General features: G+C 37.6%; 1 protein-coding gene and 1 long non-coding RNA gene across 2 annotated transcripts in view; one reads left to right on the forward strand and one right to left on the reverse strand.

The window, feature by feature from the left end:
* Nucleotides 1–13358, forward strand: part of rassf4a (Ras association domain family member 4a) — a 40290-nt gene that overhangs the window by 17013 nt on the left and 9919 nt on the right. Inside the window, exons 2-3 of the mRNA XM_038296336.1 lie at nt 911–968; nt 1118–1193. Coding sequence (XP_038152264.1) covers nt 916–968; nt 1118–1193 — 129 coding nt within the window. The 5' untranslated portion in view covers nt 911–915. The remainder of the gene's footprint in view (nt 1–910; nt 969–1117; nt 1194–13358) is intronic.
* On the reverse strand, nt 9093–10053 carry LOC119790700. Its single transcript, XR_005281750.1, has 2 exons — nt 9903–10053; nt 9093–9696 (listed from the first exon to the last, which is right to left on the reverse strand). It is a non-coding gene; the product is annotated as an uncharacterized LOC119790700 (long non-coding RNA).

The following is a 13358-nucleotide window of genomic DNA, read 5'->3' on the forward strand; positions in this document are numbered from 1 at the left end:
ACTGAGTTGTACAAAGGTCTACAATTACCATGGCTATGAACTGCAACTGTGTCAGATTTCACTGGGATGTAATGTGTAATAAAATATTTTTTGTTTTTTTTTTACATATTCAAATCACTATAAATGCAAGTGTGATTTAAAAGAAAGCAACTGAAACATATATATTATATATTGCTATCAGACTCTCCTCACAGGTGAGTTGTGCTTTTTATAGAAGAGACTTAAGGGGGCATCATGTGACTCTTGAGGGCACACTGGTGCCCATGAGCTCCGCGTTGGTGAGTCCTTCAGAGTTACCACAGACCTTTGGTTTACCTCTTTAATTGATCCAGCCTTTTTCCCAGGTGTGGGCCATGTTTTAGTAGAATTTGCTTTAGTTGTACTGTATTCTTTGTATTTTGATTTCAGGGACTGAACAGAGCTGTTTGAGATGTTCACATTTTTGTAATGTTTGCTTTAAGCACTGCTTTTAGTTTATTCACATTATTCTTGACCTCCAAGCAGTTGTCATGGTCTTCAAAATGGTGTTTGTTCATTAATCTTCTCAGCTTTCAAAAGCAGTTTTATTCAAATATTTATAAGGGGATCAAACATTTAAAGTTGGTTCCCTATTGTTGCACTGGGTTTTAGTTGAGGGTATCTGAGTAAAGTGGGCTGGGCGTATTAAACACCTTTTGGTATTTTTGAAAAAAAAATTTGATGATCTGTTAATTACATTTTCTTTAGTAATCTGAACGAATGATTAAAATTAAAGTTTAAGCTTGAAATGTGATCAAATACAAATAAGTTTAGGATGAGTACCTTTGCATACACTGTCCTGACTCTGTTTGCTGCCTTTTTTTAAATGACCTTTGTATCTTTATATCTCCATTTTAAAGTTAAATAAACTTTTGTGTCTCATTTTTTCCAGAGACAATGTGTGACCGTCAGACCTTTGTGAAACTCAGTGAAGAGAAGCGCATACCAAAGTAAGTTAGGGAACACAGACAATAAATCAAAGTCAAGATGTTGATTAGAGATAATGTGCTTCTGTAAAGGGCTGGTGCCACCAGGGCCTGCATTGTTGGCGTATTAGCACTGAAGTTAGCACTAATCCAGCCTTTGTGTTGTTATTCAGGTCTGACATCCTGTCACTGCTGAGAACCTACAACTGCTATCATGAGGGAAAAAACTTTCAGCTGCGGACTCGTGAGGTAAGGATGATGTTGTGCTGTTGGAAATGCAAGGATAAACAGCAGAGAGCTTATTTAAACTGATGCACACAATTACATTTCGTGTAAACATGCCGAAGCATATAGAAATATAACAGATATGAAAACCAAGCAAACCAATGTACTGACTTTGAATGTTGAAACAAAACTCTTCACAATTCCTGTCTTGTATCCCAACATGGCAAATTGCTGAGAAACCACAAAAAGCCCCTATATCCCTCACAATCTAGGAAAGGAGGAGAGAGACGCCCTTACCTCAGTCAGAAAACTCTCCTCTAGTAAAATTATTTCCACAGTAAGCTATTTTTCTTTTCAAAATGCTCTCATTTCTTATGTTATTTATTTGATCATCATTTCTTGGCTTTTATGGTTTGGACTTTCCCTATATTTTCACCAGCAGTTTTTTTCAGTGAAAGCATGCATGTTTGTCTGTGTGTACTGCATAGGGGCCGGGTACGGTGGTCAAGATGTGTCCCTTTTTTACACACTCAAGTTACAAAAGTATACATATATGGCATTGTCATTTGAGGGGGAAATCCCACACAGCTGCACAGAAAGGGAAAAATCCTCATGTCAAAATGTTTGTGAGACATGAGCCACGAAGAAAACAACTTAACCACCTTAAAAGCTTAAATATCTTGTAAGATAATATGTAACCGAACCATGTCAATTCAATAGAAAATGGTTTAGCCCAGGCTGACTCAGCCCTATAAATTACAGGATGTTACTCCACGGATTAACACTATCTGAAGCTTTGATAAATATTTTTGAGGTTTTCTCATCTTTAAACTATGCTGATGAAAATAAATGAAAGAAGAGGTTGAATGATGTAACTTCACCCAACTTTAATATAAACTTCCTTTTTCATTATTTAGGTTCTTTAGTGATTTATTCATGAAGTGGTTTCATTTTTTTTTTAAGTTTACTTGTCATAATTAACTGGGGAGATGAGAGCAAATAATAAAAAAACAATAGTATAATAGAAGGATAACGGTAAATGTAAGACTGTGCTGTCTTGGACTTCAAGAAATCTGACCAATATATGTAAGATATTTAGTGTGTTTAAAGAAGAGTCCAAAATGTTGTTTGTTTCAATGATTTTTTATGGGGTAAAGTAGATGTAGAGTATATTGGACTGGAAGTAGCACTGCATGAAAAGTGGGATTTTCGTCAATATACGGCACTGTAGATTGTCGTGGAACTTCAGGTTAGCGGCAGTTTACGGCAATTTGCAGGCTTCGTCGAAAACTCCCGTAAATTGTCAGAAATTGACGTGGAATTTCTTAGGCAGTGTTCCCCCCATGCCTCCCCCCCATGGAATTCTAGGGGAGGCTTTAACATGTAAATGAACATGCTGTGAGCTATACAAATGCAAACCAGGGTTGCAGGGGGGGTTTTACCCCAAGTGACATCTTTCTGAGGAAGAAAATCTGTGATACAAAGAGATCAGGCTTAGTATAGCCTCTCACATTTTAGCTTGAATTGATTTATTTAATTAAAGTATAGAGACCAAAACAGATCTTTAGCTGACAGAGCAATACATTTAGAGCAGTAATTATTTTTTTAAAAATTTGCATTTAAGATAAAAAATAAAATATTGTCTGTCAATATGCTCAATTCACAATTACTTAAGTGGAAAAGTTTCAAGAAATGAGTCTGAGATGATTCACTTTATAACATGGCGCATTATCCTGTTGGAAGTAGCCATCAGAAGATTGGTACACTGTGGTCATACGGTCTGGCCAGGTCAAGATCCGCAATTGCAATTGCACCAAACAGGAAAAAGAACATCGACAAATTCCGGTTCGTCAAATTAAAATATAGCAGCAACAGATTGGTGACTAGAAATTATAGCACAATTCTTATAAATATCTAAAAAAAAAAAAAAAAAAAACTAACACCGTTTATTTAAATGATTGGATCCAAACTATTGGTTATTCACCAACCAGGAAGCAGATTTCTCATCTCCATTAAAATATTTATTTTATACCGAGGGACTTAAAGTTTAATCAAATCCAGTTAAAAGAAACTTCTTATTACAGGAATGAAAAGAGATGCTAAGTTGTAGAGAACAAGTTCATAAAAAAAAAAGCAGTTTTGAATTATCCTTATCTCTGGTACAAAAATCTACAAAAATATATATATATATATTTGGGCAGAAACTGAACATATGCTGGATGATGGTGGGATTTTTTTAATATGTCATATTAAATTAAGCGCTCACAGGGTTCATACAGGAATGAGTGACTCTAATTTAATGCTATTTTAATGCTATTAGAAATGATTTTAATGCCATCAACAAGAACCATGTACACAAGTTATTAGTGTACATGAAATATGAAGGAGCTGCAAGCAGAGTTCCATGACTCCTGTATGTATGTAAACACACACACACACACACACACACACACATATATACGTATATATATTCTCTAGCTTTTTCTCCGCCTCGAGCTTCCTTTCCGAACATACGGCTTTATAAACAGTTCCACGCAAATTAATAGCGATATAATATCTGACGAAATTGTTTTTAGAAGCATTTTTATTAAAGAATCATAAATGCAACGATAAACATATTTAATTAATTTTAGTGCCAATTAAGGCCATGATTAAAAAAAGAATTATGAATTGTAATTATTTTTAATGATCCGCGGAAACCCTGGTTCATCTGGCGCATGCCCTCTACGATCTCCAAGGAACTCAGAGAGGAGGGGACGGAGCCACAGCGGCGGCTGTAGGCTTTGCTTTGTGCAGGCGGTCTGGAGCGCAGCGGGGCGGAGCGGAGCGCAGACGGAGTATGTGGGATTTCGGGGTAAAACTCTTCTTGGACGCGATGGCGACTCTGCATCGAACAAGACGAACTCAAAGAAGAGATGCTAGCGGTAAATATATGTTCGATTACTGCCTGCTAAGCTAAAAGCGGCCTAGCCTGAGCTATGGCTAATAGCAGCCTAGCTATTAGCCTATCTAGCCTAGCCTTGCAAGAACAAGCTTTATTAAAGTGCATTTTTTGTGATTTACAGGAAGCAGTACGCCGTCTTAACAACTCGGAGACTAATTGCAGGCGCTATGAACCGGAGCAAGGGTAAGATTTAAAGAATATGCTTTCATTCTGCGGTAAAAGGTCATGGATACCGATCATAGCTTTACATTTTGTTTTCACAGACCTCCTTTTTGCTCGGAGCCATAATCAGCAAGTCCAGATTTGCACGATGATGATAAAGACGACATTGTGTGTAAGTGACTTGTTTTAATGTTTTCTCCTTCCTTGTTACTGTGACTTGCGTTTGATTTTTTATTTATACCGCTCTCATTTAATTGTTTTCCAGCTGCCTGTAAGACGTATTTTCAGACGGTACGCAGGAGCTTCAGATATACGCTGCCAGCCAACACGCTGCGCGCGGAGGCAATCTGCTCGGAGTCGGGCCAGAAGAAAGAGGGTAAGACTTTATTTGGTGACTATTTTTCAGGTGCATTAATAGATGTGTTGTGTCCATACGCAGTGCGCTGATTCATTGTTTTTTTTTTCAGCTGCTGAAAGCGAGGCAGAGTGTGCTAGCAGATGAGGAAGTGGAACTCTGGAAGTCCGCCGTCGTCAGCGGTGTCTCTGGATGGATTGTACGGTCGCCACCATTTCGTAGGCCGGATCCCTCTGAACTCTGTGTTAAGCTGCAGTCCCGGTTAGAAGCGATGCCGAAGTACAGAGCCACGCACAGTAGGCGTCTGCACATCGGACCTGCCTCGGAGGGAATGCTGCCCGTTACCTCCAACCCCGAGGAAGCAAACGGACCGTTCACGGACTTTTAATTTTTAGAAACGCATGTGTTTGGGTAAGCGTTGTATATAGTTGTGTGTGTTTTAATAAAGCTCTTTCTTTGCATAAACAGCTTCCTGGCAAATGTTCATTTCCTGTATAAATTCATTCATGTCCTTGATGGTAGCATAATAATTGTGTAGTAGTGTAGGATAACATAAATACACACCATATGAATGAATAAATATATGAATGAATAAATATATGAATGAATAAATAAATATATATATATATATATATATATGAATAAATATATATATGTAAATATATATATATGCCAACCAATCACGAGCGACTTTACTTGTTTAAAAAGAAGTGGTTCCGTCCAATACTCAGTAAGAAAATTAAAGCCTGGCGTGGCCACGTGTGGTTTTGCTGCCAATCACGAGCGATTTCATTTGTTTGAGAATAGTGGTTTCAGCCAATACTGAGTAGGTTATTCAAGCCAGACCTGGCCAGCCGCGCGGGTTTGCTGCATTCATATGCTAATTAGGGCCATTAGTACAGCTGATCGCTCTCCACATACGTCACGGTACGTTTCCGACAATTTGTGGCACGACAAACGCGGACAAGCACAGGTTGCAAATTGTCGGAAACTGACGAAAATCAGGCAGATCTGCGGGAGTTTACGGGGGTTTACGGGGACGAAAATCTCACTTTTCATGCAGTGGTAGTGGCTGTTAATCAAGTTATTCAACCCAACTAGAGCTGGACAATGGTTTATCAGACTCGTTAGAGTCCCGTTAGAGGCAGAAATTGGACCCTTCCAAAAGTTGTTGTCCTGATATTTACTTTTGTCCTGTTTGGTTTTTTACACTTCTAATATATAGAGAAGCTCTAAATATAAAGACGCCTTACCCAAATGTGACTACCATTCAAGTCAGGATAGAAGCATTCCATATAACCTTTAAAAAGGACTAATTTTACACCATCTTGTTTTGTGTTTATATTGCTTTTTAGGAGCCATATATCTTCCTCTAATCTTTTAAAGTGGTCTAATAAGATTTACTGTTTTACTTTTGGTGATAAAATTCTGTTTCATTTTTTATTTTAATGTCATCTTTCTTTGCAAAAAAGATTCAATATAAGTTTGCTGCTAAATTGTTTTTTATTGTCCATAAGACTGATTTATCACATGATTTAAAGAAGCCGCATAAATTGAGCTGTGCAGCTTCACATAACTGAATTAATGGTTTTATTGTAATAAAAAGGAATATTAAGGTCTAAAGCTATGTGAAACCCAAAAAATATGAATAACAAGACTGATAAAGATTATTTGTATTGTAATGTATTTAAACTCGGTCGTTCGCCTTTTGCATGATTTGTGGATTACTGTGATGCATTATGAGGTGGTCACTCTGGCTCTGCTGAGACGTTAAAGATGTCTTCCTGGCTTTAATATTGTGAATTCCTCAATTCTCCTCTTAATGATGAGGAGTAGCAGGCTTCTGAATGGCTGAGCTCCTACCCCTATACCTAAAGAAGTGCCTTGCCACCATGCACTGGATGCCCATTTCTTGTATCCAGATTTCATGACCATATGTGAGTGTCGGAACGTAAATTCAATTCAGTTTATTTCTATAGTGCCGATTCACAACACATGTCATCTCAAGGCACTTTACAGTTCACCAGATCATACAGTCAAATTGATTCACAGTTTTCTATCTAAGGAAAACCAATTGATTGCATCAACTCATTGACTCGAATGTAATCCCTCACACTAAGCATGCTTGTAGTGATAGTGGGGGGGGGGGGAACTCCCTTTTAACAGGAAGAAACCTCCAGTGGTAAACAGATCTGTAAATTAAGAGCATTACCCAATGGCTTCGTTTTTTTTTTTTTTGTTGATTCTGGTGGTTAAATCTACGCTCTACTCACCCCTCTCATGAACAAAACCTGGAGGTTATTATATCCCGCCACTATAGGCAGGAACTCCTGTTTGGAGCAGGCAAATCACCCTTTTCCATTTGAGAGCAATGAAATCAGACTTGGAGGACCTGAATTTCATCAGGTTTCATGGGTTATTGAGGTTTGTATGCTTTGGTTAAAGAAGCATAATTTCAACCATAAAATACTGCACTGTGTTGGTATCTAAACCAGATTTATTTTCCAGATTCTCCACTTATATCTGGGGAATATCTGCTCCAGATTCAGCTGATCCAGAGGAAGTAAGGACTTAGTCATTGGATATTTTGTGGATATAAGGGTTAAACCATTGCTCAGCAGTAACATTCTTTGGTTATGCATGCCTGCCCAAAAGCCAAAGTTTGGAAAGTCCTTTTGTAAAGTTCTAGTAAACATGGAGACCATTTGGATTGTTTTGGATGTAACACACGTGTAAGATCGTCTCTCATTCCTAAACAGAGTGCTCTGTGTAAGCAGGTGGTGCATGGCAAGAAGAAACAGGTTGACATTGGAGGAATTGAAAGTTAACAAGATTGATTAGATTATAATCAGGTCAGGTGATGTGGGCTAGTCATTTAGGAGCGGGCGTGTTAGGAGGCCTGACTTTGCAACAGTGATTTAAAGCAAATGAACCAAACCTCTTTGAGAAGGGAGCAAGCTCTTACATGCAGGACTGCTCATTATTAGCTGTAATACTGAAAATGTTTCTGAGCGCTGAAGGCCCCAGTTGATTTATAAGTATTAAAACTAACACAGCCAGGCTTCATCACAGATGAATTCTTCAGTGAAATTTCTTTAAGAAAACTGCTGTTAATTTTGATTACATTTTTTTCCTGCTTAAAGATAAACTTACCACTGAATTCGTCCCTGATTAAAATGTATTTTTATCATAAAAGTCATCCAGGTCATAGTCATTCCAAATGACATGCAGGAGCTCTAAAAAAGAAAACTGGAGGGTACCACATTAATCTAAAACATTTTAGCTGACATAAAGCAGTGTGTATGTCTTGCATTTTTATAACAGGTGTAGAACACTGCGTTCCTATCTTTTCTTCCATCAATATTTACAACCTCTTTCTCTATTGAATGAAGATAACTTGCTATGACACATAACGTGGTGAAACACAGACGTGACTTGGCCTAGCACAGAAATCTACCAAGCAGTACATTTTGCCCCAAATTGGGACTTAAACCTAAAGCTAAAACTCACACATGATCTGGATCTTAATCACACTGAAATGTATTATTCCTTGGCACGAGGGACACCTCTGACAGACAAACACACAAACTCTTAAAACATAAGCTCCTTGGCAGAGGTAATTAAGCTGCCAATAACTCTGCAGCTCCCCCTTGTGGCTATATGTAGTATGTCTAGATTCAAGTTTTAACAGGACCACTAGATGACAGTAGTTATTACTACAAGTTTAGCTCGTTTGGATTGTTTTTTATAGTACACAGCAGAGTTGAGCATTAATCATATTTGTTATTTATTTATTTATTTATTTATTCGGTGAAAGATTTGGTTATGAAAGAAACCTAATAGCCCCAGGAGTATTTCACTGTGTGCTTTGATACTTTTGGTTCATATAATTTGTATTGTATGTTAAATTTGACCAAATGTTAATTATATATGTTGATAAAGGATTTTACTCATAAACTTAGATAAAAATGTCCAATAAGTTCTGTTCAATGTTAGTTATGTTATACATACATTAAAACAAGTGCTTTTTTCGTAGAAAAATAAAATCATAAAAAAAATTCAATTGGAAACTTTGATGGAAACATATACGTTTTCAGATATTTTATCAGTAATATGTTTATAATGTATTTTAGAATAGAAAAATGTTTTTAATTTACATTAAATCGCAATTTACAAACTTATGGTCCAGTTTACTCCATGACTTCAAATGTAAAAAAAAAAAAACAGAAAATTACTCTTGAATCTGCTCTCTTATAAAATTTAAATAAAATAAGTTAATGAAATAATTGTTAGGAAACAATTTTCACCTGATATTTTTTTACCTGAAGTTTTAAAGATTCTAGTTAACATAGGTTTTTAGACGTCCCTTTGTTCATTAAACCTTTAAAAATGCTTTTGGGGCATGACAACAACAAGAAACATAATCATTAAGGAAAAAAACAATTAAAACATAAACAATTTATTTTTGATATATTAGGATTTTATTAGAAACAACAGCTTAAGACTTCATAAAATATTAAAGGTAAACATATAGGTCTCATAGAGTCTTTAGTAAATAGAAATAAATAGGTTGAATTTGCACTATTATTATGAGCCATGGTGGAGCAGTTATTCCTGAGGTCCCTTCAGAATTTATTTCTTCACTCCATCAAAGTACCCACATTATGTCCAACAACAAAAATGTCTCTCTTCAAGTCCTTATTTGTCCAAAGAGCCAGTCCATGGGGTCTTTGCCCCGGCAGTCTTGTTCTCTGCTCATCTTTAGCGAAAACTCCTCTGTGCTGTGTGTGCACAGACTGGAGGCTCTAGAAGTCCTCGGTGTGCGTGAAGACACACGTGCAGCTTTTGAGAGCTGACGCTGCCTGGGTGACCTCTGGAGTCTGACGGGGCCGTAACTCGGGCCTTCTACAGGTCGCGCTAGTGCCTGGATGCTGGACATGTAGTCCTCAAAAGAGTGGGAGCTCTGAGATGGTTTCAAGGAGGTGGGATGGACAGGTAGCTCCTCCAGTGTCTCTGTAATTGTGGGTAATGGAGGAAGAGACAACAGCAACCTCCTGTTTTTCATTCTGTAGAAATAAGAGGAAAAATACAAATGTTAGTTTAAGGGTTTTCACTAACCAAAAGAATTATGATCATTTTTATTCTTTTTCTTAGTTCTTAGCTAAAATATTTTTCAGGGAAAAACCTTTAGTTCTGTTTTTCCAATGATTAAATTGTAACATTTTAATAGTTTCTCACAAAGTAAAGAGAGAAAAGGAAGAAATCTCCTCACCTTCAGTGTTTCTGTTTGTGCTCCTTGAAATACAGCAGTGAAATAAGTGCTGTGTGATCCTTGAGCGTAGTATGAGTGGTCTGGAGAATGCGTCCAGGCTTTATAGGCGGGCTGCAACACAGTGATTAGCCGCTTTATCCAAAAATAGCCAGGCTGACCTTACTCGCATCTGTGTGATTCAGTGCGAGCGTATACATTTGAGGGTGTGTCCTGCATGCTCAGGAAACTCAGGAGTGGTGGATTAACAGAGTGCAGCTGGGCTCAGTGTTTACATAGCAGAAACAATGAAAGCCTGTTTTAACCAAACATAGATGAAATGTTTCTGCTCCATGTTTGGCCTGGAGGTGACTTTTTAAATTCTGTTTGGCAATAAAAAAATTAAATCAAAAACAAGATAACTTAATGGATTGGATATTCTCTTATTGGAACACTCATTTTAATTATTTTTGATAGAAAACCATGACAGAGCTAGATTTCTAAAGTTGAAAAAAGTTTTATCAACAGACATCCTGGCAAATTAAAATTAAAAACTTATAGGCATGCAGTTATGAACTTTATAAATGCCCTGTTATGCTGAGGCTATAATCAACCCATTCTTTGTAGGATTAAATATTCTGTCTGGTAACATAATCAGAAACCCTTATAGATTGTTTATACCATGCTTTGAGAGTGGCAGGTACCCCCCTTTTTTCTTTTATTCAGGTTTTATGTAACACCCAAATAGATTTAATAAAACAAATTCAATGAAATCCCAGAATACACATAAACAAGGAAAAAGGAAGGAGAATCTCAGGAGACTCTGGAATCACGGGTCTGCAGAAGAAACAAAGACAATTTCACAGAAAACGGAATGTTAAAACACTGGGATATGATTCCTAGATCATTTCATTGAATAATTATAGCTAAATCAGTGAGGACTATGAAATGAATAGGAGAAAAACAATCTCAAGAATCTCAAATCTTGATTAGAAACTAATTTGAATACAAATTCATAGTCCAATGTGGCAAACTTAATAGTCCATATCTTTTTTATTTTCTTTAATAATGTTAATCTTCTTAAAAGTTTTCTATAAAAGCCAGAATAATTCATTATAGTCCTGTTGACAGATTCTTCTGTGAATCTCTGCAGCTTCTCATGAGTTATCATGTCTCTTGTGATTGCTTCTTTTTTACATTGACCTTTTGTGGCGAGTGTTTTTGTAGAGCTTTGATGTTCTGTGACTTTTGGTTGATGGCAGTTTCTTTGAAGATTTGCTATTGTGTTATCTTTATTCAATTTTCAGATGATGGAATAAAGTTTGCTTTATACAGTATGAACCAATTTATATGTACTGTCAGAATCCACAACTTCTCCTTCTCCATCAGCTTCAGCACATGCTCGTCCCAGGGATGTATGCTGAGCCCCCTCCTGTTTACTCTGCTGATATATGAAAGCAAGGCAAGACAGCTCAGCTCTAATATCATGAAGTTTAAAGATGACTGAGCAGTAGTGTGATGCACAAACAATGATGAGTCCACATAAAGAGAAGAGGTTGGATAGCTGGTGCAGTGTTGTAGAACAATAAACTGCATAAATGTGAAGAAAACTAAGGAGATGGAGGCGGATTTCAGACAGGACAAGAATCCTCTTCATCCCCTACCTCAGAGGAGCAGCTGTGGAGGTGGTCTCCAGCTACAGGCACCTGACTGTGTTTACCCACTGACCTCACCTGGTGGGCCAACACTTCCATCAGCATATCTACAATACTTCCCCAGGAAACTTTGGAACGCTGGACTCAGGAGCTCAGTCTTGAGGAACTTTTATCGATGTGTGGTGGACAGCCTTCTCTGAAAGATTTAATTAGTTTTGACATTTTCATTGTTTTTTTTTTCATTTGAACTTCTGATTTTCAATAACATCTCAGTTTTCATTTGTTTTCAGTATTTTTTTTGCTAGTTTTGTTTCATCAAGTTCATCCATCTTTGCTGTTTTTCTCTAGGTAGTCTACACAGATTAAATTAAATTATCTACTAACGCATTTTCAAAGAAGTTTTCAAACATTTCTTCAATTAGGGCTTCTGTTTTCTTCATGTTTCCTGTGATTAAAAAAGGGGTAAACAGTCTCTGATCACACATCACCTGATCAGCCTGACTTTTTTAGTTATAAAAACAAATTTCTATCTTATCTGTTTAACTTTTGTGTTGAGATCTCTGTGAAGAACTGATTGAAACAACTGAGACCTGCGTTGAAAGACCCATATTGTATTGTGTGGTAATGACTTAGAAATGGTGGTTATATAACAAATGTTTTTAAAAAGGGGGGAATAGATAGCCTTTTCAGCCTTTATTACATTTACAGTTAGGGTGCTTTTTCTTCCTTTTTCTTGGAAAAAGTATGAATGGTTTGATTAGTTGCTCGCTTTTGCCAAACTATTGAGATCAAAATATTTTGTCATAATTCCTACTCAATGCATATTAGTCACTAGATGTATATCAGTAGATCAGTATGTAGATCAGTCTTAAACTATTTTTATTTAGAACTGTGGCAGTGACAGGCCAGGGTGCATTGGGGCCTCTGATGATCTCTTGGATCCCTGACCTCGATTGGTGCTGCGCTGGTTTAGATGCGGGCTGGGTTGGAAGGTCATAATATGGTCCTCCTTTGCTTGTGGTTCCAGTTCTTGTTTGACTGGAATGGAGGTGTAGGGATGGCACGAGGGTCACCTACAGCTTCATGAGTGAGGTCTTGTTTTTTTCCGAGCAAGGACCACATCCTACAGTGTTGGGCTTTAATCAGGTTGCCAATAGGATGTGTTGGTCCTAGCCCTTGGCTGTAGGGGCTACCTTGGGCATCCCTACCTATTAACCTCTCAGGGGGTTGAGCTAGCCTGGTTAGAGTGACTTATTTAAGTATGGCTTAAATGAGTCTGGAAAAGAGCTAATAAAACTTGATTTCAAAAGCAGGACTAACAGAGTCGGTGGAAACAGTTTAGACCTAATCAGATAACTACATCTGTGAAACAAATTATTGTAGAAAGAAAACTTCTTACAGCAACCAGTTGTTGAAATTTTGATGATATAAACATTTGGGGAGAAACATTTAGAAAAGGATATCAAAAAACATTGTTCCCTTGGAGCTGCAGTCTTGATGGTGGCGACGGTGGCGTTGGATGTAGGAGTTGCCCTGAAATGGAAGGATTGACGGTTCAAGCCCTGACTCCGACTTTCAGTGACTTGGGTAGACACTTCACCTGCATTGTCTACTGATGGTGGTCAGAGGGCCCGGTGGCGCCAGTGTACGGCAGCCCCGCTTCTGTCAGTGAGCCCGGGGGCAGCTGTGGCTACAATGTAGCTTGCCACCATCAGTGTGTGAGTGTGTGCATGAATGGGTGAATGAATGTAGTGTAAAGCATTTTGGTCAAGTCTCCTGACTTGAATAAAGGTGCTATATAAGTATATGCCATTTACAGTTTACC

This window comes from Cyprinodon tularosa, unplaced genomic scaffold (genome assembly GCF_016077235.1).
Source record: "Cyprinodon tularosa strain WSP-4 unplaced genomic scaffold, ASM1607723v1 ctg37, whole genome shotgun sequence".
Taxonomy (NCBI): Eukaryota; Metazoa; Chordata; class Actinopteri; order Cyprinodontiformes; family Cyprinodontidae; genus Cyprinodon; species Cyprinodon tularosa.